This window comes from Aulonocara sp. 'chitande type north' Nkhata Bay, linkage group LG13, assembly GCF_057382095.1.
Source record: "Aulonocara sp. 'chitande type north' Nkhata Bay isolate Kocher_YH1m ecotype deep benthic linkage group LG13, A_spYH_male_GT1.1, whole genome shotgun sequence".
In the NCBI taxonomy this organism is placed as follows: Eukaryota; Metazoa; Chordata; class Actinopteri; order Cichliformes; family Cichlidae; genus Aulonocara; species Aulonocara sp. 'chitande type north' Nkhata Bay.
Genome location: NC_141356.1, coordinates 27,572,185 through 27,599,182, shown reverse-complemented (window position 1 = coordinate 27,599,182; position 26,998 = coordinate 27,572,185). Strand labels below are relative to the sequence as shown.

Genomic DNA, 26,998 nt, shown 5'->3' with positions numbered 1-26,998 from the left:
ATGTTATACGGGTGCATACACTAAACAATAAACGTGTCTAATATATATTTAAACACACTGAATGATCAATACAGGGCAAATGGTGGTCTCAGTCACCTCCTGTTGGAACTGGAAAAACTGACCCTCTGATTTTAACCCATATGATGATGGAACAAAATACACCACAAGCTTTTATTTCCACTTTATATAATTTTAGATTTTAAAACTAATGTGCATACACACTCAACCCATACCTCCTGTACAATTTAGATCGAGGAAAAAGCAAATGGTCTAAAGAGGATTGCTTTGAGATATTTGTGACAATCATGAGCTGTCCTTGAAACCTCTCTGTCCCTCCTGAGTTCCATAAGGCACAAAATAACTTAACATACTGAACTAGTGGACAAACTGCACTGAGATCAGTTTACACGCACCTCTATCGTCATCTAGTGGACAAGCTGTGATGGGCATGTGTATCCGTTTTGTTATTATACAGCTACCTACATTCAAAGATATACACTAAAGTCTTGCCTTGGGTTGCAGTCGAAGCTTGTTAAATATGAGAAGCATTTAGGTAATAAATAAAGAGTTTCTTTCCCTTCTCTTGTCTCAGTTATGGGATGTCATGTGTCTTGACAGGTGGTGCCGCTCTCGGAAGTATTCGTGGCAGATTGGACAGGTAAGTTTCTCCTCCCTTCTTCTCCTCACCTGAGACTCTGCGGCGAACTCCTTTTTGTGGTGAGAGCGCATGTGAAAAACGAGGTCAGAGGTCATGCGGAAGGACAGGTTGCACTTGGCGCACCAGTTCTGCACCGACACGCCGAATGTGGTAAAAGTCGGAGGAAGGATCGTGAGGGCCGATGTGGTTTGCAGCTGAGCGCCTATGTTTCTAGACCAGTGCTCCGGCGCGTAATGGAAAGCAGTGTTTAATGCTACCGGGGAGGGTACAGTCTGTAAGTCACTGCTCAGGATGTTGGATGGTATCAGATTATTGTATCCCACAGACGTCCTAGAGGTAAATGCATTCGTCATCTCCTCCAGGCGGCTAGAGGGGGCTGTTGAACCTCTGCTGGGGTGAGCCTGGGGGTCAACAGGAGAACTTCTTTTACTCGGTTTACAAAATGCGCTTTTCTGTTCGCCCTGGCTGTTCGATATCACCAGAGAAAATGCACTGTTGCTGCTTAAATGCATGCTAGAGCCCTCCCCTCCTGTCTCCATCCGCGCGTCCAGATCTCTGTCGTGCGTAAAAGTCCACTTGGATTCATCACCTTGAACAAGCTCCTCACTTTTACGTTCCAAAAGATCCAGTTTCAACGTCTCAGCTTTCCGTTTCCCCTCACCTGAAGGGCTGTCTCCTGCTGGCTGGTCGTAACTCTTAGTCGGTGGTGTAATATTATCATCATTTGAAATATTAGTCTTCTCTAATAGAACCGTTTTTCTCCATTTTGGATAAAGAGTTTCCTCATACTTTCTCTTCTTTGGGGAAGTCTCCGCGTCGTCGTTGTTTCCAGTTCTTTTGTGTTCCAAATCTCTGGCAATGTTGTGGAAATCTGTCACTCTGCGTTGCCTCTTAATTTCCACGTGCTTGTGCTCATAAAGCTCGCGGCTCCAGGTGTCAGTCTTTACGTGAGCACAAAAGAATCTGCAGTGAGCCAGGAAGGGATGCTCGTTTTTGAAGACCTGGTTACATCGCCCACATTTTAATTCTGAAAGAAAAACGAAAGACAATATGACGTGACTGTTTTTAATAATTTCAATGATTTTGGAGTGACATAAAATTTGATTTAATCGTGCACATGCATTAAAGGGCAGTCTCACCTTCGTTTGACTCTTTTGCTATTTCGGTGAAGCCCAGCAGATGAGACAGCTCGTGGTCGTACCAGATCAGCAGCTCTTCTTCCTGCCGGATGTCCCGGGTAGTCCGCACGTACAGCTGACCCCCTTTCAAAAAGGCCTCTGTGTTCTGCTCCTCGCCGTTGCGCGCAGCTTGCACGAGCCGCAACCAAGACAGCATCAGGGCAGAATTACGCATGGCCTCAGGATCGACCTGTTGATAGCAACCCCTGATGTTTTACACAGTGTCCCGACTTAGAGGATTTTTATTCTGTCTTTCTAAGAGCCTGCTTGTAAATAATTTAAATAGTTAATTGGTGGCAGATTGCATCTTTTAATGCTGAGGTGATTTTATACACTTTTTTTTCTTTTACTGGTCAGTACAATAACACTCAAAATACAGCTGGTCAAAAACAATCCCATAATAACACAAAAACCTGGATGTAACGTATGACAATTAAAACTATATACATCTGAAAAACCCTTTACTTTTGGAATCATGTCACCGTTGAGTTATATAGTAACTCAGTAAAGATGTTACAAAGTATATCTGCAAGACAGTTTATCACAAATTTGTCATACGCACCCTGAACACACAGGATTTCGCTCTCTTGTCACAGGATTTCTGCGCTATGAAAGCGATAGAGTCGTAGAAAGTGTTCTGGAGCACGCACGGACCGAAGCATGTGCCTGCAGGGATGCTGCGCGCAACTACCACACTGGTGTAGAGATCTGAAGAATGCTGGAGGAATTTACTGTCGCCGGTCCAGATGGACCGAGGCAGGAAAGTATGATCCATCGTTAAACTGTAATGGAATAGTTATTGTTAGTAAAGGTGAAGAATTACTCCAAAATAGTTTTAAAATTCATGTTGTTTAACAGAATGGCAAGATAACCTGGGGAGTAGAGCAATCTCATTATATTTCCTGTTAAAATCAGCCTGGAATAGTAATTATAATTTATATCTTGTCTCAAAAAAGTGCAAGTGTTTTATATGAAACTCAAAAAAGGTTGGATTTGTGCGATGTGCAGTTAGCCGGTTTGGATCTGATCCAAGCACACACAGAATTCCAAAATCGTAATGAAAATAAATTTGCCCAAGTGTATTTTATTTTTCATTTGCTAGTAAAACCGAGGGTACCACTGCGTAGTGAGAGCAGCCGGTGTCGAGGCAAAATGATTACCAACGTCCTTTGTCTCAGTTTTTCACTCGGTTAGTCCTTTTGTCTCCACATCTGCCGTGGAGTCCAGCTGCCTGCTCAACGCGCAGGATAAGTTCAGTATGTTTTCCATAATGTATAAACAGCATAAACGCTCTTAGATTGCGTGACTAATGTTTTCCCTCTCTCCGATCAATTAAAAGTATGCAATCTTTTAGGTTTGTAGGCTATGGTTTAAAATATTGACAGCTGAACCGCACAGCATCATGACAGAATGTGGTACCGATCTAAAAATCCCCGATTTGTTTTTTTGGTTTTTTTCTTCTTCTTCTTCTTTAATGTTGACATTTAAGAGTAAAAACGCACATGCCTGTGTTGCCATGCGAACTCACCCGCCGGACATGGAAGAGGATGTTTAAGCCGTTTGGGAGCCAAGGAAGTTGCAGCAGGTGCAGCGGACCTCGGTGACGAAGCCTTCCCTTTTCTTGCTGACGAGTTACTTATCCGGCTGAATCTTCCTCCGCACTGTCGTCTCTCCCCTCTCCCATTCCCACTTATCCCCTTCAGAGAGCGCACTGAAGCGTGGCGCATTGATGCAAACGCGTGCGCGCTCGCGCACACGCTCACTCACGCGCCTTCAAATTAGTATTTTATTAGTAATTTTTCCTTTGTCTGGTTTACAGTTCCCTTCCGTGGAAAAGGGAAGACGTGGGTGTTTGTTTGGACAGAACAGTGATTGCTGGTTAATAACGCACATTTATGCCTTGTACAGCTGACCTGAACACCGCTGATGGACAAAAGTCATATTTTCTTATGTTTCATATCAGGTCTCAACAGATTATTTGTTAATTTTATAGTGTTACTAAAACCACAAACTGGGCGAAGCAGCACGCTGGAACAGCCCGCTCTTTTGCCAGCATGCAATTAATCATATATAAATCATAATGTTGTGGTAATCTGTCATGTCATGGTTTTAAACGAAAGACGCGAGTAATACTTCGAGACTGCACTTCAGCACATGCACGCTATGTGGGATTGAGCGGAGAGGTCTTGGTCACGTTTCTGGAGACATTGTGTCTAGCTACGAGAAACTAGTGGAAACTGTCTAATGTGGGCAGTGGGAAATTGTAAAATTGGCCGCTGTTACATGACATGATGCAGGGTGGTCTGGGTTTGCCACCAGGCAAATACATTATTCATAAACTAAATGTTTCTGTCTAATGAGCATTTAATGATTATTCTGCATCAAAGCTTTGGTTTTTGAGTAAATGTCCTGGTAGTTCGTGAGCCAACTTTGTGTAACGAGAAAGTGGGGACGCAGAAGCCTCGAAGGGGGGACTCTTTGGTCGCGCTCCAACTGTCTGGTTAAAGCACTTTTACACTATAGACTAAAAATAGTGTTTTACTTTGGATTAGAATTCAAATTTCTTCCGTTTGTGGCAACGTATCACAATCACAGGAACACTTGGACATCCTTTCAGCAGCACCATGTCCTGTGGATATGACGGTATTGAGCAGCTCTTTGGATTCGTTTTCTTTCATGCACAAATTAAAACAAGCTATGAACTCTTTGATTAACACTATACAATTCACTGACTGCACTGACGAATAGGAGACCATATTCGACTTTAGGCCTTTGGTAACTGGTATATTAGAAAAGACATGGACATAAATTTAATTATTTATGTATAATACATCTGATTTGTGGTCGTCTGATGTTTCCAACTATGAAAAACAAAAAATCAAACCACACTAGTAGGACATGACACTTTTTCCCCATCCCAGAATCTTTATTTTTGACAAACTGATAAGGCCAAAGAGAACATCCCAAAAACGAGGATGTACACAGCCACTCTCCCCCCGTAACAGTTTTTGAGGAAAATAAAGTGGAGTTTTGTGTGTCTCCTCGGGTGTCGCTCCTCTCCTTCATCCTGCCCAGCTTTAGTGCTTCTCTTTTTTTCCCCTTCCTCTCTCAATCGAAGGAGAAGACTTGGAGAGGCCGGCTCGGTCTTAACAAGATTCTTCCAGACTGAATGCACTCAAAATAACGTGAAAGAAAACGTAACCAGGAAACGGGGCTGTGTGTGTGCACAGAGTCCATCCGGAAACGGACGATAGGGAGATGTGAAGCTCTTTAGTTGTTGCAGTGCCGGAGTAGTCAACAGTAACCGGGAAAGATGGCGAGGACACGGGCTCGCATGTTCCTCGTCTTGGCTGTAGTTGGAATTTTCTGTCTCGATGTCTCGGTCAGAGGAGAGCTGCAGGGAGAGCAACAGGAGGAGGAGGAGAGGTCCTGCCAGGGCGCCTTCGACCTCTATTTTGTTCTGGACAAGTGAGTCTCGGATATTATTTATTGCTTTGTTAATTTCTGGTCGCTGCGCATTGCCATGCAACCGTGTAGTTGTTTGGAAACGCGGAGCGCGTCAGTCGGACCTCCTGATGTAACAGAGTCTGAGAAAAGCGAGTGAGCGTGTAAAGTCGAAAAAATACCCAGAGTCTTCATTTTAATCAAACTGGCTTTTGCACCAAATCACAAGATTGAATCTTAAATCTGTGCAACGCAATGACTTCACTTAAAGAAACATACCTAAAATCATTTTAACTTGCTGTTTTGTGTCTTCGGGACATGCAAGTAATCAGATTGAAATTTAAGTTGGAAGTATATTCTTGACATCGGGGCATGCTTTTCTTTTTAGTTCGGTTTAAAGTGGTGAGACAAAAAGACCAAGCTTTACCGAGGGGATGTGGGCAGGGCGAGCAGGATGGATAGAGTTTCAGGCTGATGACGCCTGCGGACACAGCTGCTGCAGCTGCCCCATAGCGGTGCTATATGGGCCGGTTATCACTTTAAGCATCGGCTCCATCAAAATAAAGAGAAGAAGCATCAACTAATGGCTTCCTGTCACGACTAGAGTGGGGTTTTGCACTGAAAGCAAACACAACAAAAACATTGTTTCTAATACACCTTTTACACTGGATGTTGGCTCAGCTGATCGTTATATTACTGCTTGATAAACGGTTTCTTAATGCATTTTAGTTAAATGCACAGCTTTGGTGTAAGTTATGAAACATCTTGCATAAGGCGCATCCTCCAGCTGATCTTCTTTGTCATTGCCTGGCTCTTATCATCCACCAGGATGATCATTCAGTCATTTTTTTCTCTGTTTTGTTAGAATTCCACTTTGAACGTTTGCTGCAAAAACTTTGCAGTTTAAAGTAAAGTGGTACTCCTGCATCTTTAGAGAGGTCTTAGAGAAATCCTAAAATGTCCCTGTTTCTCTTTCCAAGTATTTCCTCCTCCTTCTTTTTTCAACTCATAGTTGTCTGGTGGGTGGACAGGAAATGAAGTTTGAGACAGTGGGAATGTCAAACAAAGGTCCCCAGTCTGAATTTAATCCATTACCCTATTACTGACATCAGTACTGTTAGAATAACACCAGGACGCTCTTTAAATATCTTTATCATTATGAAATTCTACAGACTCTTAGTGACTCAAAGCATTTTTTCAGGCCGCATGGTCACTGTGGATGCTTCTGCCACTGTTCTGGCATGTGTAAGCCTGATGATTTTACCCTGCGCTCCAGCTCATGTCGTTTCAGACATTGTAATTGGCATGTTTCTGTTATTTTGGCATGAGCGGCAAGGTGAGATTTATGCATATGGTCACAGACAAGCAAGTCTAAACATGCAACGTAGACAGATACAAGGAGAGAGAATGACAACAAAGCCATAAGGTATGGTTGGATTTGTGACCTCCCTGTGTAAAAGAATAGCAGGTTAGAATTTCAGTGGAATAATTATGTTCTCGACAGACGGAGTGATGTGATTTTGCGGTGAAGCAGCTAAACAATGTGGTATATAACATTTGAAAATATGCTGAGGTAATGGTTAAAAAAAAAAATTCTTTATGTCCTCGGCTGACCCGTGTGCACCACCGCCACCTATGAGCTGCGAGGTGGACGAGCTGAGTGACATTTTACTTTGGTCTCGACATATTTGATGATCTTTTTAATGTTCACGGCAACATCTGTCAGCCCCTCTCTTCTCTCTTTACCCTTTGCTTCAAAAAGTTTAGGAGGAGCCTGGGGAGCACGGCATGTCACGCATGGCTAAACCTCTGATACGCCCCTTTTCTTTTTTTGACTGTCTAGCAAGCTCCAGCAGGCCTTCAGGAAGCTGTTGATCTTTCTCCTGAGATAGCACTGATTTCTTGGCTGATATCAAATGCGACACAATGACTAATATTTAAGAAAGAATAGGGCAAAATCATCTCTAAATTGGACTTCACCTTATCAATACTCATCTTGTTTGCAGGTTTTGCTTTTGCTACACTCTCCAGTAGGTTATGAGACATGCTAAGGGGAGACTGTGTGCACGCTCCACTGTAGCATCTCAGTATACACAGAATAAACATTAGAAAAACGACCATCAGCTTCCTACATTCCTGCTCTCCGTGTCTGAGCCGCACCGAATACCATGCTGCATTTTTTTCGGACTATCTGGTTGCCCACAAATGGAATAATAGGTGTTGTGTTTTATGGCTGGGCTCTGAACAGAGTTTTGTGCTGACCGATCCAAGTGCTTTGGATTGGTTTTGGAAAAGGGGACTGTGCATCTCACAGTTTAGGAATGCAGGTAGAAGACTCAAGGGTAATTACTAAAATTGTAGAAAGATTGCTTTAATTTTCAGCAGAGGAGACGACTTTGAATGCGTTGTGCTTTTTCTGTGGATGGAGAATTGTCTGTCTCAACAATATGTTTTCAAACAAAATGTCAGAATCTGCTTTTTAAAAAATCTACTATATATATAAATGTCCTAAAAGGATTTGGGGAAACCTGGCAGATATTTTCATTATCACGAAGAAAAAAGGACAACTGACAAACCAGAAGTTCTGTATATGGAAAAGGACTGGTAACAAAAATGAGGCCCAATCATCCTCTCATTGGTTGTAGTTTGCAATGTTAATGTTACCTAACAAGAGAACCCTTTGATTTAGTCTCAGTTTAATGAGCAGTACATGAAACACAGTTTTTACTTTTGGCAGTGTGTCACATAACTTCCTATCCTGCGCACTGGACTAAAACCTCTTTTGTGTATTTGTAACAAAGAGCACCCTGCTTCCTCATGAAGCATATCTTCATATCTTTAGCCTGTAAAATAAACCCACTGGCCCCATATGAGGACACACTTTTTCTTAATATAATGAAATAATGACTTCCTGTTCAAAGATCAAGTTTAGGTTTCATACTTAATCAGGTAAGGTCAAGTAAACCCAGACAGCTCCCAAATAGGAGCTCTGCACCAAGAAAGGATTAAGATGGGGTTTTTTTTACTAGTAAACTTTTGTATCAGGGACTTTTTTATGCCTTTACTTCTTGGGAAAGGGAAAAGTGGAGGAGGCAGTTCTGGGGAAAATAAAAGATTCAAAAGAGCTGTCGTAAATTTGACCAGCTCAGACTTTCACTTTGCTCATGACCCTGTTATGTGTACACACGGATGCCTGACCTTTGCAGAGTTTTGGTTTACAAGCTGTTTGATGTTGCATCCTTCACACACACACACTCACACCTTTACCCCCTGCTGAGTGTCACTTCTGGGTCCCTCTGTTGTTCATGTCGCAGCCTTTTTACTCCGTGCATCCCCAACCTGTTGTTTGGCTGGCTGCACTCAGTGGGACCATCTGTTCCCCCTCACAGTCAAACACACACACTTGCACTCTTCCACATACACATGCATGTCCACTATACACACACAGGCCAGCTGCCTGCTTCGTGGTCCCTGCTAGAGGCAGACTGCTACATCTGTCCCTGTCTAACCTCAACCCTCTGGCCCAGCAGCAATTAGCCCCCATTAGCAGCCCCATGGGACTCGATTTCATTAAGGACACTGTCATGTACGCAGCAGCATGTAGCGGGCTAATCAGCAGCACACAGCCAACAGGTTACAGTCCAAAGCAAGGGAATGTGATTAAGTGACCAGAAGACGGTCTTCTCTGTGTAAGAAATAAACTGCTGTTCCTTAAAAAATCATTAAACCCTTAGTATTTGTAGGCACACTACCTCTAAATCACTGCATGAAAATAAACCTCAGTTTATTAACCTCAAATTCAGCTTTTCTCTTTTCCTTCTTTTTGATCTAGGTGGAATAATATGCTACAGCATCACATCACACAAGTCCGTGTTTGTGGTATTTTTCAGGTCTGGGAGCGTAAAGCATCATTGGATAGAGATCTACTCCTTTGTGGAGCAGCTGGCAGAAAAGTTTATTAGGTACCAGCAGGATTTAGTCACTGATGTGTTTTTAGTATTTTGTTTTCTCCTTTCGTCCATGTTAACGCAAAAGCACTTTGTGTTCCCAGCCCTATGTTGAGAATGTCCTTCATAGTCTTCTCAACACAAGGAAAAATCATCATGAAACTGACCGAGAACAGGTAAACTCTACACATCAGTAACTGACTAATCCCTTATGTTATGTCTGTATCTGCGTACAAGTACTGTACAAAAATGCTATCTTTACTCATCTTTGTCTGTTAAACTGGTCTTGTGACCCTTCAAGATCAACAGAACAGATATTGCATAATTGCTAACAGATTTTATGCAGCTTCATGCAACCTTACGAATACAAAAAGTGAGACTATCTTTGGTTAAAACTTAAGCTAAAACGTTACTTTCCAACTCAGTTGAATCTTTCCTATTCCGTTTACTCCATGTCTTTTCTTAAAAGCGACATCCTTTCAGGATGTTTTATAAGGCTGTTTGTTTATTCTTCAGGGAGGACATCACTGGAGGCTTAATGGCTCTGAGGAAGGTTATCCCTGGTGGAGACACGTATATGAACTTAGGCCTGGAGATGGTAAGGCTGGGTTTAAATCACACTATCTGAGTCTTCATAAACCTTCCAGAAAATACCCACTGAGCATTAATTGTGCCTGGCAGCTGGAACCAAGAGCAATTAGATAAGTATGAGGTGTGTCTCAAACCATGAATTACTTGCTCCTTCCTGAAAGTGCCGAGCTAAGTATTTAAGAGAGGCATTCTTAAAGAAATTACTCTTTTATTAATTTTTTTTCTTTTGTGAAAACAGGAATGTGGTTTTTTTTTAAGCAAAACATTTAAAGACATTCACCCATCTTTGCCAGAGCACAGTGTGCAAAGTGCGATCTGTGGCTTGACTCTACCTCAGTATCAAGGTGTTAGACTGTATGATCACCGGCTGTAACTCTTCTATGATCTGTAACTGAGAGTTTCGGTTGTTGTTGAACTTACGGTTGAATTCCTTTCTTTTTAAATGTAGGCTAATGCACAGATCTATAAAGAGAAACAAGGTAAGCTTCAACCCAAAAGCTTCATACATTGCAGTGCAAAGTTTCAGAGAACGTGAAAGTTGTGCGTTCTGCAGGGACTGCCAGCGTCATCATCGCCTTAACTGACGGAGAGCTGAATGAGTGGCAGTTTGACACAGCACAGAGAGAGGTGAGACGTGCTGTAAAGTAGAAACGTTTTGGAGCCAGTCGAGAAAATATTGCGGCCGGGCTGAGGACCGTTACTGTAGGCTGCGTGCCTGTTAGCTGTTTGTTAACTTTATGTTATTAGTGCTGTTCTTCTTTGGTGGCCCTTATTATGGTTTTCATATTTTAAACCACTTTAATATTTTGCCAGCTTTGATTGGTGCATCTGCCATTTGGATGCAAAAGACCTGCCCTCTTGGCTGCGCCATGGTCATTTTTACTTTTATTACAAATACAGATGATAAATACTGCTAAAGTTATTTAGAAATGATTAATAATCAGGATGCGTAAAAGTTAATGCCCCTTTTTTGGAGAATGCATCATGTTGTGAAACACCAGTTTTTTCATTTTTGCTGTGTGAACTGAGAAAATGGTGGTTTTGGGGAGATTTTAGTGGCTCCACGAGACCACAAGAATCTCTTTGCAATTGTTCTTTCTTTTTGTTTGCAGGCACAGAGGGCCAGATCTATGGGAGCTATTGTTTATTGTGTAGGAGTCAAAGAATTCAACCAGACCCAGGTACGATCTACTGACAGATATCAGAAATATTCCAAATACATAAAAATCCAAATATCTTATTTTGTCTGTGTGTCTGTATGCTTTTCTAGCTTGCAACTATTGCAGACACAGTGGAACATGTGTTTCCTGTATGGGGAGGCTTCCAAGCCCTCAGGGGAATCATTGACTCAGTATGGCACACACATACCACATGTATACCATATAAACACTCACACACATACAAAAGAGAGCCATAAAAATCTGAGGTATCACATAACTATTTTTTTTTTGTTTCCATCCCCTCTCTCTCAGATCATTAAGAAGTCCTGCATTGAGATTCTGGCAGCAGAGCCGTCCAGTGTGTGTGCAGGAGGTAAGAGGTGTGAGGAGCGGGGGTTTTCCCTTTCTAGTTCACAGAGTGGGCAGTCACGGTGTGCGATTGTTTCAGATGACAGTCATCCAAAGCCTCTGGAGTGAAACATGAGGTTGAGTAATCGCATGGATGCTTATGACCGCAGAGTGACAGAGAGCGTATTGTCATTCACGGCCGGGGGAAATTAGCATGGCCGCTTCAGCACAGCATGGGTGCAAAAAAAAAAAAAAGAGGAGGAGGGGTCTGCGGGTGTTGGTCAGAGGAATTAGCCATGAATCTTCAAGCATGGCTGCATCTCTGGCCTAGTTTGCCACATCGTATATGCTAAATAGCCATTTGGGTTGGTTTAAACCCTGTCCTCTCCCTCACTTCCTCTGCCCAGCACTTCTGCTCCTAGACAGCAGTTTAAGGAAGTAGGAGGCAAGAGATGAAGCATTAAGAGAGAGCCTTTATGGGTAGCCAGCAGGATGGATGAGCTTTGACATGACCTTATTAGGACTCACTTAAGGGAGTGCATTTGCAGCCCTGCTACCAGGACAACCAATGGAGATTAACATCCATTATGAGATATGAAGGACGGGAGAGGATGTGGAGAGAGGAGATGAGAGAAGATTCATGTTGCCGTAAAAGGACAAAAGGAGAAGCTGTTCTCACATGATAATTACAGTTTCTGTTAGTGCGCAAGAGACTTTGTGTCACTCGACGTGTGCCCAAATATCCTTCAGCAGCCTCATTTATTATTCGATTGATGAGCAGCCTAATGGTCAGTGAACTAAGAAAGCAGGGACCCGCTTTAACCAAGGCCTTACTCTGGCCTAATTAATTAAGTTGTAATATGCTCAAATGCTTATAGTGCGCTTTGTCTGCCTTTGTTGTGATTTGTGCACATATACAATGGAAATCAGACATCCGGTGCTTTCACATTATACCAGAAAAGGCTTTAGATTGTGGAGAAATCACCAGCCCTCCTGCCCCAAACTCTTATAAAGTAAAGCAGTTTTTATCATTTAGCTATGTGATTTAATTTGAACAGCAAGGCCATGCATTGAAGCGTGAATACATACTGACACCCCACATTTATATTGTGACAGTCTCTTTCACTGTTATTTTTCTTGGCCCGCGTGTAGTCACATAGCATATCGTACACGCTTTACCCCAACACACACATTTAAATGGTCTTTAGTCTGCTAGCGCACACGCATCTCCCGGCACGTGTGTAAACACGTCCCTCACATTGATGTGAAGTGACCAGATCGAGCTGCCTGCAAACAGGCCATCAGACCAGACAGTGAACGTTGGGCCACACTATAAGACATGACAGCACTGATTCCCAGCGCGCACACACAAGCACACGTTGAGGACAGTGAGAGTACGGCCTTCGATCTAACATGACAGGAGAGATAGCTGCTTTCATTAACGTCTGACCCTTTTCTACCCGCCGTGCCTTCCTCCTTTGCCCCTCCCTGTCCTTCACTGTCCTTTTGCACTAACGTGATTGAAGAGGCACTGTTGGGACAAGCTGTACCCCCTTTTCTCCGCACACTCAGTGCCCATGCGTATTCGTATGTATAATCACATATTCGTACAAAACAAAATCCCTGCCAGCCATTCAGGTGTGGATGTAAATGGACACGTTGCCATGCAGGAAAAGCAGAGAGCAGACAGGAGAGGGCAGCAGCATATGTGTCGGACATGGTAGTGGGGCACCACCAGTCCTCATCCACCATGTGTCTGACAGGAGTGACCTTTTAACACATCAAGCCTGGTGTGTGTGTATAATAGATTTTGTGACTGAGACATTTCTAGCTAAGAAAACACTGCTGTTTTCAATCAGTCAGATAATGACAATTGAAAATATCTATTTTTAAATAAGGTTAGGAAATATTATAGACTTCTCACATTTTTTGGATAAATGAGGTCCTGATTTGTTCCTATGTTGTTTTGGGGGGGGGTTTCTTTACTTTTCTGTACTTCTACATGCCCATGAACAAAGCAAAATCTATCCCTTTCATTGGAGTATATTTAGCATCAGATTGTGGGTTTTTGTGTGTGAGCTATGCCATGGTGTAGCTTGCTTGGTCTGACTGCAAACCACATAGACCACAACTTATATTATATTATATTATATTATATTATATCATATTATATTATATTATATTATATTATATTATATTATATTATATTATATTATATTATATTATATTATATTATATTATATTGTGTCACCACTACTTTCTTATATATGAGGTGATTGGTTCAGGTTTTGGTCAGTGAACTGGGTTTTGCCTACTGTAATGTCACAGGGTCTTTGATTTACTGTATAAAGTTTCTTAAATAAAACCAAAGTGAAGATAAACTGAATCTGTCAATAAGCACATACACAGCTGTATGAGGTCAGCAAGGAGTTTGGTGCAGTTTTTGTAGTGTCTTTAAACAAATGCATTATAATATGCTTGTGCGAGTATAATTCTAATTTCCATGGTTGATGTAAATCGTGGATTGTCTGCAGACTTCAATCTGCACTCAGCATTTTTGCAGAATCTGTAAACACATAAACATCTGGTGTTTCTTTGCTTTTCAATTGTCTTCTCAGCTCTTTCTCTTTCTTTGTATCTGTATTCATGGATTTCATGGCAGCTTGTCTGACCTTTAAAGAAATACTGTCACATATACACCCCGCAACCTGTGATGTTTTTATCCAGTGATCTTCACGCTGGTGCTTTAAATGTTAAAGATGTGGCTGGCAAATGTTCCCTTCGATTAGCCAGGATACTGCTAGGGGAAACCTCAGTTCACTTGTGTGCACACTTTCATTCATGCATACACTGAACACATGCCAATGCCTGCACATTCCACGGAGAAGCAGAATTACAGCACACGCACAGATCTGCACACAGGCACACACAAGAGCTAACGCCGTGTGGTAGTGCCATAGGTAAGGTCAGACCTACTTTGACAGTACTGTGCTGTTGTCAGCCCAGCAGGCATGTTTTTAAGCAAGTGTTTTTTTTCCCCGCTCTTTAACATATGCTGGGAAGCAGCCACATAGACACTCCAGCATATGCTGGCAAGCCTCTGTCAGTGCACTTTAACAGTGCCTAGGGGAAATTAAAGGTCAAAAGACACACACACACATTCGCACACACCTCCTGGCTATTGCACAGTCTGAGATATTTCTGAATAGCAACACTTTTAGCATTAGCACCACTGGAGCATATTATGGCCTTTCCACACATACACGCACAAGCACACAGATATAAACAAGCAGTAATGAGGCATGCACAAGTTCTCACTGCTCAAGTTGAGCCCGACAGAGCAAGGGACTGGCTGTCTGGCCCACAATGACTGCATACTTTTTCTGCAGTAATTTGATCTTTTGCAACTCTTGTGCAGCTAAAAAAATATATGCATTACCATTGTTTCTCATAAGTGGTTGTATAACTAATCATTCCTGATGTCTGGACCCATTTTTTCTCTCAGAGAGTTTCCAGGTGGTTGTGAGAGGTAATGGCTTTCTCCATGCAAGAAACATCAACCAGGTCCTCTGCAGCTTCAAATTAAATGACACACATACTGTGGGTAAGTTCTGCAGGTGTACACAAGAACACTATAATAAATAGTATGCATCCTTTTCTCCTGCTTGCCATTAAGCAGGACCCTGTTCCCAGATTGAATCTTTTATTAGAATAGTTCAGATGTGGCAGATGTCCCATCTTCTGTCTTCCTTCTTGGATCACTCTGAGCTGCTCCCAGTGCTGTTGCTATTTTTTATCACTAAAAAACCCTATTTACATCTCTTGCAATTGTGCACTGGTGATGCTTGCACAATGGTTATTTCTTCATAATTTTATTTCTGGGGAAAAGTCATAAGAAGACATATCTGGAAAGAAGGGTAGGTATTTTGCATTTCAAGGTTGCACTTGTCAAAAAATTCCTGCATTTTCAGTTTGTCACACACTGCCACACAATGGCAGGTCAGGTTTGTTTCCACTGAATGTTCTCCCTTAGAGTCCTCGGGACATTGTAACAGAAAGTTGGACTCTGTGGGGTTAAATTCAAAACCCTATAGATGTTGCATGAGTACACTAACCTGGTGCGCCCCATTTGGGCTTTTTCCACTGAAAATGAGGGTCATAACCAGAGATGGGCAGTTACTGTAATCCGATTACTTTTTTCAAGTAACGAGTAAAGTAAGGGATTACTATTGCAAAAACGGTAATTAGATTACTGTTACTTTCCCGTAAGCACGCTGCGTTACTAAAACCGTGATTTTCTTGCGAAAGTGTCTCATGACAATGACGTAAGCGAGTGCGACGTTCGTGGCAACAGCTGTGTGCAGATCAACAATGGATAATATATCAGTGCGGGAGAGAGTATGAGCGTGCAGCGTTTAAAGCGTGGAAGTACTGACCTTACTTTGAGTTTGATTCCATAAAAAGTGACAAAAACATTAGTGTTCGTTGTGCGTGGGAAGAAAACTTCTTTTTACAGCAAAAAAAAAAGTGCGCAACGACGTAATGGGAAATTCACAGAAACTCGCGGATTCTTCAACTGACCGCTGCGGCACACCTGCACCAGGGCAAACCTCCGCCTACCCTACTCCTGCTTTACAGGTGAAAATAGAGCAACAGGACCGCTGGGTCTTTGATTTAATTTATTTTCTGCTGTGTTTCACTTGCATCTATTTGAAAGAGTGAGTGTAAACACAAAAAATATTTTATTTTATGTGCTGGAATGTGCAGAAAATAGGTTTAAATGTTAAACAAATTTCTTCCAGTCAAAGAATGTTGCATATAATTTAACTTCTGCTTAAAAGATTAAAACTAATAGCAATTTCACTAGAAACACTCAATAATTACACAAGGAAACAACACTGAAGCAAGAAAAAAAATCTGATTTATGGTAAATATGGTGTGGTTTATTTGCTTATTTATTTAAATTTTTTACATGGCAGATAATTATCTGATAACCAGAAACCCTTTAAGAGGACTTTATCTCAAACCAAACACAAAGGGCATGAACCCCTGCAGTAGGATGAACCCATCCATAATATAATGGTTCCACCCAGAATCCTCTCTGAGGATTAATGCCAGATGCTTTTCATTTTCTAAGATAAAATTCAAGTTCTACTGAGAACTAATTTTCCACCCTAATAGTTTCAGCTGTAACCCATCCAGTGAGCTCTGAAATTGCCATTTTATAACATTCTTGTGGTTCTATTTTAAGGATGGGCCAAAACATGCTTAAATGCCAAGTATTGTGTATTGGGCATGATTTTTGGCATGATTGAAAGAAAAACTTATAAGTATCAGAAGCAAAAAAAAAAAAAAATTGTTTTTAAGAAGTGTGATTTTTGCTTTTCCCCATGTAGATGAGAGACCAGCTGGAATAGAGGACACCTTTCTGCTGTGCCCTGCTCCTGTGGTAAAGGAAGTGGGGAAGTAAGTAGCACATCTCAGATCTTGTTTTTCCACCCTTATTTACCTCAGATTGTTTCTCAGCTGTGGCTCCAGTCTCTGAACTATCCCCGTACAGCTGTAATGCGGACATTTGCCAGCTGCTCTCAAGTTTGTTGTGGACACAGAAGACTGCTGTCCTTGAACAAATTAGGGCCAAAGTCATTGTGTGTCTGTGATCAATCAATGTTTGTCACAGCTAACGAAGCCAGACACCAATCACAAGGGGACAACAGGAGTAGAGCCCAGGAACATGACTTAATGAGAGCCTGCTCGAGAGAACCTCACAACTCCGGTGTGTTTGTGTGTGATGCTCCTAATCTCTGTCTGGCACTTTGGCAGAGACAAAGTGTGAGTGGAGTCAGCGGGGCAGTGTAAAGTTTCCTCTGAGGGATTCCAGCTTTGCCCTTGGTAATTCAGAGCACAATTTCCTTGCGGGGCAGACAGAGAGATACTGTGGGTTGAGTTTGGAGAGGATAAAGGCCCAGCAGCCCTTCCATCCTCTCTGCCTGCAGTCTTGTGCATAATTATACACTCAGGCCTGTGGCCTCAGACACCTCCCAGTCATCATCTGTCTTGTTTCTGTCACTCAGATTTTTAGCATGATTTGAGCTTTTCTTATCCGCCAGTGAAAAGTACTGCTTTGATGGGGAACCACTGCTCAGAGATAAGGAGGAAATATTTTTTCTCCAAAGAACTCACGAAACTGACAGACCAAACTATTTTTTTAATACTGAACATTAAAAGTAGTATATTACTGGCATATAACTGTTTAGGGTTTGACATAATGACAGAATGTAAAAGACATATGGAGCAAACTGTAAAGTCCAGCAAACACCCTGTACGTGTCTCTGCTTTAGTGTCTGATCTTTGTTGCTGGTGTGCTGTTGTAGCAGGTGGAGCTACTCCTCCTGAGAGCAGATCGAAACAGGCAGCATCATTACACTCTGCAGTGATGCCTGAAGGAGGCGTCCTTCCATGTAACAGAGGAGAGAAGAGTCGATACTGCCTAAAACCCTGAGTGCTACTAAAGAGCAAGTCAGCTGTGGTGGCTGAAGGGTCCAGAGAGAAGGCCAACAGCTGGCTGATGAGTTCATTGCAACAGAAGTGGAAATGTAGAGTGAGGCGAGCGTGACACTGTTCAGGTTGGACAGGTGTTATACACTTTTATATACTTTTTTCTTCTCTCCCATTGGACTGTTTTAGCATTCTTAACATGATCATAATGCTTATCACAAAGGTTTTCAGTTTCACAGAACATTTTTTCAAACATCTCATTAAAAAAAAAGTAAAAGGGAAAAAAACATTGAACTGAAATCAGGCAGCATGGTGATGCACTGTAGACACTTTTGCCTCAGCAAGAAGGTCCTGAGTTGAGAGTCCTGGGCGGGGCCTTTCTGTGAGGAGTTTGCATGTTCTCCCCGAGTTCTCTCCGGGTACTCCAGCTTCCTCCCACCGTCCAAAGGTTACGTTAGGTTAATGGGTGATTCTAAATGGCCCATAGGTGTGAATGAGTGTGACTGGCTGTCTGTCTCTCTGTGTTAGCCCTGTGTCAGATTGGCAACCTGTCCAGGGTGTACTCTGCCTCTTGCCCTATGGTAGCTGGGATAGGCTACCATCCAGGCTATCATCCAGGCTATCCCACAACCCTGATCAGGATAAATGGAAGGGAATAGATGGATTTCTTTTAAATCACTTATTAAGGAAAAAAAATTCAGCTTCTTAAACATCAGTAGATATATGTGATTATTATGTTATATGCATGTTATTATCAAATAATAACACACCACAAGCTTAAAAAAAAGATTAATGGATTATACTAAAACTATAAAAAAAAACATTTTATGCAATTTTATAAACCAGTGATGAAATAAATTTTTCGTTCACATATCTAAAGTTATTACACTTTAGATATGTGAACTGCTTCCTGTTGAGGAATTTTTAGGTCTTCAGCTTTACTTGAGATCTTAGGGACTCCGGCTTCCAGCATCAGCGAGGGTCTCCACCAAAAGCCCCTCACTCTCCTCCTGTCTCACCCAAGTCGCACTGTCGGTTAGAATGAAGGCACTGGCGGTCCTGTCACACAAATCTGTGTTGACTGGGAACCTTCCGGATGCAGCTCCCCCTCCTGAGCGCACACACAAAGACACACACATATGTGGGGCAAAGACATATATAGTGGGCAGATTGATGATTGATAGGGGCTGAGATCTCTCTGTCAGCGTGGAGCTGATAGCACCCTGTCCCTTGCCTGAAAGGAGGGCTGACCACAGGATGGGGAAGGAAAGACAGAAAAAGGAGAGAAGATGCAGAAGAAAAGATTAGTGGCACCTGCACTGCCAATTTTCTATTCCCAAGTCAGTGTCAGCATGAGTTATGAGACGAGCTACAGTGGCGTGGAGCGCTGAGGGGATGTGGATGAGGAAAGGCTTTCCTTCTCCCATCCCCCGCCTCTGTTTCATCTTCCCAGCCATCCCACCACCCTGCAATGACCTCCGCCTTCCCGCCCCCTCCTCAAACTTAACCCAAAGCTCAATACCCCCCTTGTCTGTGTCGCCCTAAACCATTAGACCAAGCACAAGAAGTCTTTCTCCATTCTTCTTCTACACTCCAGCAGTCTGCTCTTTAACCCCCTGCCAGCGTATGTGGCTCAAATGTCTTGGCCTTTGTTTTATTTTATTTACAGTTTCATTTCCATCCATTCTATCCTGTTATCTTCCCATCTAAAATGATTTGCTTTTTCCCACCCTTGTGTCCGCCCTTCCTGTACTTGAGTAGTTACAGCTACGCATATCGGTGCTGAATGCTGTACAATTAGAAGTCATTTTAGCTGTCTGTGGTTTCCACATCAGAGGTCTGCGTCCAGTCCAAGCAGAAGAGATTCCTCCCGTGGGTGGAGACCTCGCTGACCTCTTCGAACGCTTTTAGCTCTGCGTTTTTGTCAGCATATTTTCGTGTGCTTATAATGGAGCAAGTATGGACAAAGCAAGAAAGTATTTGGCACCTGGTTAAACTTTTACAGTAGCTTGAAGCTACGCTGTGAATGTGTTCATACAAGCAGATGTGATATGTCAGCACTTCTGTGTTAGATGACCAGCAGCCGGCTTGTGTTGTTTTTTGTATTTCTTTAGAGTGATCTACCTGCAGGTGAGCATGAACGAAGGCCTCTCCTATATCACCAGCTCTGTTCACGTCACTACTACTGAATGTGTAAGTAGATCCAGTGTAGCTTACACTACAGCTTCACAACATTAGATGGTAATATTTCTCTCTGGCATGCTGCCTTTTTTTTCTTTTGAAAAAACTTTCTTTCATCTGTCTTATTTCTCTTTTGGCTCTTTTATCTTCATCTCTCCTTTCCCTCTGAATTCTCCTCTGTTGCGTCTGTCATCAGAGGAGGCTGTGAGTACTTTTGCTTTTCACTTTCCCTTTGTTTTCACTTCACTTGTGTTTTATTCCTGTTTAACCGTTATCCCGTCCATCTGCATTTGCGCAGTTTGACGGCACCATCGTGTTGATATCCTTGCTCGTGGTATTCCTGCTGTTGGCTCTGCTGCTGATGTGGTGGTTCTGGCCTCTCTGCTGCACTGTGGTAAGTTTGACAGACCAAATGACCTCGTTTTTCAGGAAAACAACTACACTGTTTTTTTGTTTACACTATATTATTAATTTATTTTTCTCTGCTTCAGGTGATCAAAGAGCCTCCACCACCTCCTCCTCCAGAGCCTGTAAGTCACCTGTCACATGAACCTGTCGCAATCTTTCCCCTTTCTTTCATTCTATTCAAAGATTTGCATAAGAATTCAGGACTACTGCAATGTTTCTTATTTTTGCAGTTAATATAGTAAAGTAATAGTAATAACAGTGTTTAAGCATATGAGCTGTATCCTCATTGAGGCTTCGCTAACAGGAGTCAGATGATGATGATGGTTTACCCAAGAAAAAGTGGCCCACAGTGGATGCTTCATATTATGGAGGAAGAGGAGTAGGTGGCATCAAGCGCATGGAGGTACACTCACTCACTCTCAACTTTCAGAATTTGCAAAAGGCAAACGGACGAATTTTTTTTTTAAAAAATTTCTTACTTACTTAAGGTGCGATGGGGGGAGAAAGGATCCACAGAGGAAGGTGCGAAGCTGGACAAACCTAAAAATGCTGTTGTGAAGATGCCGGAGCAGGAATTTGAACCCTATGAGCCCAAGCCCCGAAAGCCTCCCCGTCGACCCCCACAACAGAGGAGGTGGTACACCCCCATTCAGGTAAGTTTATCATATGAATGCTCTTTAAATGTTCCGTTTATGTTTGTAGCTTACTTTATCCAACCGCAGGAGAGGAAGTCAGCTATATTTATCTTTATATAAAGCTGCAAAATTTACAGCACCTAACCTAAATAAAAATCATATGACAAACAATCAAAACATAATAATAATAATTGATCATATATTTCAGGATCTAGTAAAGCAAATGATATACAGATAAACAGGTACATTAACCCTTTCAAGAGCTGGACAAGCAAATAATTGCCAGAAAATTTAAATTGTTTTTTTTAAATAGAGCATTTATTGAACCATCTGACACATTTTAAAGCTTAATTAAATATTAATTTGCAGTTTTAATTTATTTATCACATTTACTACATTATCTATTTCTTTTGCAATTTATTGCAATTTATGTAAGTTTTCAGGAGGAAAAAAAATCACACTGATGATGTTCTCAAAAACTCACAAAAACTCATATATTAAATATGGCACACGAGACATTAAGGTATTATGGTCCTTTTCAAAAAATCATATATTATTTGGCATTATAATCAGTCTCATTCTCTGTCTGTGGACCTTGGCAGAACACACTAAAAAATTTTTATTTAGATTAACTTTTTTGTTTTAAATCACTCTCATTTATATATGACATTTGTTTCATTATAAATCCTCCATTTTTAATTCACTTTCCTGACTCCCCAGGGGAAACTAGACGCTATCTGGGCTCTGTTCAGGAGAGGCTATGACCAGGTATCTCTGATGAGACCGCAGCCTGGAGACGAGGTGAGCCTGCTTCTACCTACAGTCAAGTTACATTTTCATCCGTTTCTGCAATTTAAGAAACCACAAAGATGCACAACGGCTGACACAAACTATAATTTGCTGATTACGAGTAATTTAGGGGGCTTGCCTTCTAAACAGCGGGTTTTCTGTCTTTCCGTAGAGCATCTGCATCCTTCTTTTGTCTGCCACGCTGCATAACGACACCATAAAGACATAGGAAAATCTTTAACGCAGCACCCCAGTTCTCAGCACGCACACCCACACAAACACATGTGGAAAAACATTCACAGGGGAAATAGTGAGGTACAGACAGGACTCTCTTTGTCAAAGCTGCAATTGTTCACACACAAGGCGTACTGTGCTATTATGTACTTTTCCCTCTGACTCCCAGAAAATGACATGGTTTCTGTTGAGGTTTCAAATAGCATGTTTCACCATCACTGTTTACTGTTAAGTCATGATTATAGTAAACAAATATATACAAATTGTGTCATTCTTTGTTTTAAGTGCTATGTTTTATGAGAAAAACCAAAAAAAAATAATTGAATGTGCTATTACTGGACATTACTGCCACTGCTGAAAAGTCCTGGATCATGACATCACTATGTTTCCTGCAACTGAGTGTGACAGATCGAGACAGAGAGCAGAGTGGTCCCTCTTATCTAACCTTGACCCCCGCGTCTGGCATCTCGTAACCCCCAAAGACATGTTTTCCTCATCACACTGGTTGTCATGGTGAAACATCTGCTCCGTTGTAAATGGTGTCATTGTCGCTTCTCATAGCTGTGGTCTCATCACTGTAAAATTTATCGATTTGTGCTCTTCAATGACATGATTCATCTTTACTGTGCAACAGTGCGAGTGTGTGTCTGCTCGCGTCTGTAAAAGTGGTCGCCACCGCTGGTTTTATCTTTTCTTTCCATCCTACACATCTTTTTTTTTCACTGCGCAGAACAGTTCATCTCTGTCATGGCAGAAGTTTCTCGAGTCTTTGTTAGACACTTTCTGTGGGGCTGCGGTTCACAGACACTCAACAATAACCCCCACCCACCTCCTTTCACGCGCCATTAACTGAGAAAAATTAAAAAACGCTACTTCTCACATGGAAAAAAACGAGGGGATTCACTTTTGCTGCAGAGGAGGAGAGAATGTTTAGAATAGGTGCTGATAGCCATATCAGACATGAAAGACGACAGTGATTGCTCATCGCTGATAAAGCCAGGCTTGGATATTCCACACAGGAAAAACAACAAGCATCTCTTCAAAACCCAGAAACCTCAGCACAGCTGGTTATTAAGAAGCCCCAGTGTGGTGGCAAAAAGTACAGCAGTAGATAGCATTAACTATCACACCTCTCAGTCCAGCTTGTTAACCAGCAGCTCAGGAGGTGCTTGTCCTGCTTTCTCCCCACATTACTCCTACTTCACTGCCTCTGCAAACAGCCATCAGCGGCCTGCCAGTTTCTGCCACGCTCCAAGTTTGCATTTTATCTCTTTTTCTGCCATGTGTGCGTGCATTTCCGTGTATTTGTGTGTGTGTGCGCGCTACTGTAATGTGCATGTCACTTCTCCTAAGCAAGCATCACGCAAACAGATGGGCAGTTGAAAGGCCACGAGCCATATTGTGACAGATGAGATTCCCTTCTTTTGTCCCCGGAGCTGATGGCGCTGATGGCTCTTGTCACACAGTACAGGCCAGACCAGAGGGCGGTCACCAACTCTCTGTTCTCATGAACAGACTGCACAAATGAGCACTTCCTCTTCTAACCCCCTCCCCTTTCTTTTTTTCTTCTCACCACTTTATAGAAAGTATTAGTTTACACAAATTTATAAATGTTACATGAAAAATCAATATAAAGTCTCTTCACATCACAGCAAATCTCCCACAGGCTACTAGACTGATGCATGGGTCGCATCATTTTCATCCAAATCAAACAATCCAGTAGGAGATCATTCCCACTCAGGATACACTTTACAGTCACTCTTTCCTCTAAAGGGAAAGTGCACAGAAGCAATCTCAGCAAAAATCCTTCTCAAATCATAATAGGGCTCCTCGAACTCCTCAGTGTCAATTCTAGGGTTTGGAGTTCTTCAATAATTTCTCACACATCTGTGTATGTCCACAACAGTGTTTCAGTATCACAGAGTTCATTTGCTCACTGGAAGTCTAAATGCAAATAAACAGTTTTTTATCAGCAGCATCTATTTCAGTGGTATTATGAATAATCAACAGAAAAGGTTGTCAGCTGTTTTCATGGGAACTACTTCTTAGTCCCAGTTTAAGTTGTTTCTGGGAAGGGTAGTTGAGATTAAATGATAGGGCTGTCGGGAAACACTGATCCACAGTAACCAAAAATGTTTGGTAGGTATCATTTAAATGCACTGCTTATCGCCCTTTTATGTTCATTTATGTGGGGGAGGGATCTCAAAATGTGACATTACAGATCTGCTCTGTATCGACCCTAAACTGCCGATGAAGTGTGTTAACTCTCGTGAGTTCGCACACAGCATTTTCCTTATGTGAGTGAATTGCTGTAATGTCATGCGAGGTGACAGGCAGAGCTGTCAGGTCAGATGTGCCTCCGCTCTTCTTTTTCCTGTTTGCTTTACTATAATGGCGGTGTGTGTGTGTGTGTGTGTGTGCGTGCGTGCGTGCGTGAGTGTGTAAGAGAAAGAGAGTTCCCCTTGAGCGTACAAAACAATCTGCTTTGTGTGTGTGTGTCTGTCAGAAGAGTGGTGCAAGCAGGGATGCTGGAGGTGTTTCAGGGCTTTGTTTTTCTCCTGAAAAGGAGTTGAGGCTCAGAAGTAAACAAATGCCAAGAGGGGTGATAAAGTAGGGACAGATATTACACAGTCACAGGGGCAAACGGGGAGAGTGACCATCACAAGTGACTCATTCTTGACCTCTCACATAGCTCTTATGTGTCCATATCACCTTAATTAAGGTTTCTCCACCTCTCTTTCTGTTATTCATGAGCCAGAGGTTTCATTTGAGGCCATATGTTCTGGTGGATGCATGTTTACAGTCTCTCCCTCTCTCTCGCACACAGACACACACATAAACATACTCATATTCATGAGCTTGTGCTCTCATTGTGTCCATATGCTCTCTCTGGTGTTTTGCTGCTGCTCTGCTGCTCACAAACTGGCCTTTTCACAGCAGCCCGGCAACAACACCAAAGCAGTCAGCACCCCCCTCCCACCTGGCCCGCCCCCAATCAATTACATACCCTTCATACACACACACATACAACACAATGACCCTGCAGTTACAAAGCTACTGCTGCTGAGGCCCTCTTAATGGCCCCTGTGTGACTTTAGGGCCTCTCTGTTTAATAAGGTGTTATAATCAGACCACCAAGGGTCTGTGACACAGAGACCTACTCTCCATCCTTCACACACTGACTGAGCAGGACAAGTGAGCATGCATGTGTGTGTCTGCAGAGGGATGCTATGCAGGGGAACAGAGAGGACAATAAGAGAAGCGTTCCATTCTCCCTGACTTGTAAATTATGTTAAAATGCTAAATGGCTTCTGTTAACTATTGTGGTGATATTGAAATCCCTCCTTTACATTCCTTCAAGTCAAGCACATAAGAGACATAAACCACTTTCTGTTCTACGCCAAGAAAGGACTAGTCACTGCTGAGGTTGCAAGAGAAGAGGAGGGGAAACAGAAAAAGCTGCCCTCTGTGTATGTATGTGTGTACTTGCCTGTGCGATAACTCGGCGTCTTTGCTAAAATCACAGCTATTGTAGTGCAGGTGTGGACAGCAGACAGAAGCAGCTTTGTGTGCCCTCCAGGCCCTAAAACACACATCCTTGTGTTAGTAAAGCTGGGAGAAGTCTCACGCAACCCATCTTGGCTGGTGGCTCTTAAAAACTTAGTGCCAGTGCACAGAGATGCACTGTATTTTAATCTGCATTCTGCTTTTAAATGATAATGTGTAGCAGTTGTTGTTGTTTTTTTTAAACCACCATCTCTCTCCGTTTGTCATGCAGGGCCGCTGTATTCGCTTTCAGCGCGTCAAAGATGGAGAGTCCACCCCAAACAACCGGGCCCCTCCTCGTGCACATTGCTCTCCCTCGGCTCCGCCCGCTCCTCCGGTTGTTGAACAGCAACCTCTGGTGTCTTACTCTGTTCCCCGCACGAAGCCTCCGTCAAGGGGGCCCCGTACCACACCACCCTCATGCACCACACCACCTGCAAGGGCACCCCCATCCATGGTACGACCACCTCCGTGTCCACCCCCAACTCGCACACCCCCGGGTCCACCAGGACCCCCGCCTTCTCGACCCCCACCCAGGCTCTAATGATAAATAGAGAGCCCACGATAAAGAGCTGATAGGTCAGCCGATTCCATTAAAAAAAAAAAAAAAAAAAAACATGTCCTCTCTTCACTCTGATGACTCATAGGCAAGCCAGGAGCTCAAACTTGAAGCTCTGTGCTTTGTTGCTGGACAGCAAAATGTATTTATCTGATTTTAAAATCAGCTACTGACTTTCAAGTTTCTTTTTTTTTTTATACAAAAAAGGGGGTAAACATTTTAGAAAAAAAACCCAAAAAACAAAACAAGCATGTAGTTAAAGATTAAGTCTGTATGTCCAGTCTTAGATGCAATGGTGAACTAAATGGTTTAGAGTAAGTGCAATCCAGTAAAAAAAGGGGTTTCTTGTGTGTGGCTGAAAGTTGGCTCATGACAGTTTGTGCTGGTAAATACAAAGGGAAAGAATGCTGAGCGAGGGAGTGGTCTGAAATTTAGCATTTTTTATTTTCTGGGTGTCTACAAAAATCACCCCGATTCATCGTTTAACTTTTCAAACAAAAGCTCTTTCTTAAAGTTTAAACGTTCAGTGATCCTATTGAAACTGCAGGGCAGTTACACCGCATTTTATTTATTAGAATACAGGCCCTGTCTGCATATGCTCTCTTTAGTATCAGATACTTTCCTGGGTTTTTTCTTTAAAGGGCAAGGGGCATCTGGGTGGCTTTTAGGAAGTACTGTGGCATGGCATCTGATGTATTTGTCTTCTTATCAACACCACTGAACAATTGTATCTTCAGGGTTCTCTTGTATATCATTTGCATTATTTCATTATTAACAACTTTGAATGTCTGTCTTTAATAAAAATGTTTTTTTTTAATCTCC

General features: G+C 42.3%; 2 protein-coding genes across 4 annotated transcripts; one reads left to right on the top strand and one right to left on the bottom strand.

The window, feature by feature from the left end:
* Positions 1-64: 64 nt before the first annotated feature.
* On the bottom strand, positions 65-3,489 carry znf488 (zinc finger protein 488). The gene is made up of 4 exons (XM_086259607.1): positions 3,365-3,489; positions 2,399-2,618; positions 1,798-2,026; positions 65-1,685 (listed from the first exon to the last, which is right to left on the bottom strand). Exons 1-4 carry the CDS (start codon positions 3,373-3,375, stop codon positions 589-591), a joined length of 1,557 nt encoding a protein of 518 aa, XP_086115733.1. The 5' UTR covers positions 3,376-3,489; the 3' UTR covers positions 65-588.
* antxr1d (ANTXR cell adhesion molecule 1d) lies at positions 756-26,997 on the top strand. 3 transcript variants are annotated; one of them, XM_086259606.1, is made up of 19 exons: positions 4,933-5,304; positions 9,171-9,242; positions 9,332-9,403; positions 9,744-9,825; positions 10,267-10,297; positions 10,372-10,445; positions 10,931-10,999; positions 11,089-11,169; positions 11,291-11,351; positions 14,832-14,930; positions 16,723-16,792; positions 19,939-20,016; positions 20,122-20,209; positions 20,304-20,399; positions 20,497-20,535; positions 20,718-20,816; positions 20,902-21,066; positions 21,769-21,849; positions 25,850-26,997. In XM_086259606.1, exons 1-19 carry the CDS (start codon positions 5,150-5,152, stop codon positions 26,159-26,161), a joined length of 1,824 nt encoding a protein of 607 aa, XP_086115732.1. In that variant the 5' UTR covers positions 4,933-5,149; the 3' UTR covers positions 26,162-26,997. The 3 variants fall into 3 exon arrangements, with proteins under 3 accessions (XP_086115731.1, XP_086115732.1, XP_086115730.1); XM_086259605.1 differs by lacking the exons at positions 4,933-5,304; positions 20,122-20,209 and adding an exon at positions 756-932 and having other exon boundaries at positions 19,939-20,017; XM_086259604.1 differs by lacking the exon at positions 20,122-20,209 and having other exon boundaries at positions 19,939-20,017.
* The last annotated feature ends 1 nt before the right edge of the window (position 26,998 follows it).

Bases quoted from the DNA above. Each gene is read 5' to 3' on its own strand.
- znf488 (XM_086259607.1), bottom strand. The intron at 2,027-2,398 runs GTGCGTATGACA...TGCTATCAACAG, and splicing joins CGAAATCCTGTGTGTTCAGG to GTCGATCCTGAGGCCATGCG. The intron at 1,686-1,797 runs GTGAGACTGCCC...TTTTTCTTTCAG, and splicing joins AGCAAAAGAGTCAAACGAAG to AATTAAAATGTGGGCGATGT.
- antxr1d (XM_086259606.1), top strand. From the start codon at position 5,150: ATGGCGAGGACACGGGCTCGCATGTTCCTCGTCTTGGCTGTAGTTGGA. The intron at 5,305-9,170 runs GTGAGTCTCGGA...GGTATTTTTCAG, and splicing joins CTCTATTTTGTTCTGGACAA to GTCTGGGAGCGTAAAGCATC. The intron at 10,446-10,930 runs GTGAGACGTGCT...TTTTGTTTGCAG, and splicing joins TTGACACAGCACAGAGAGAG to GCACAGAGGGCCAGATCTAT.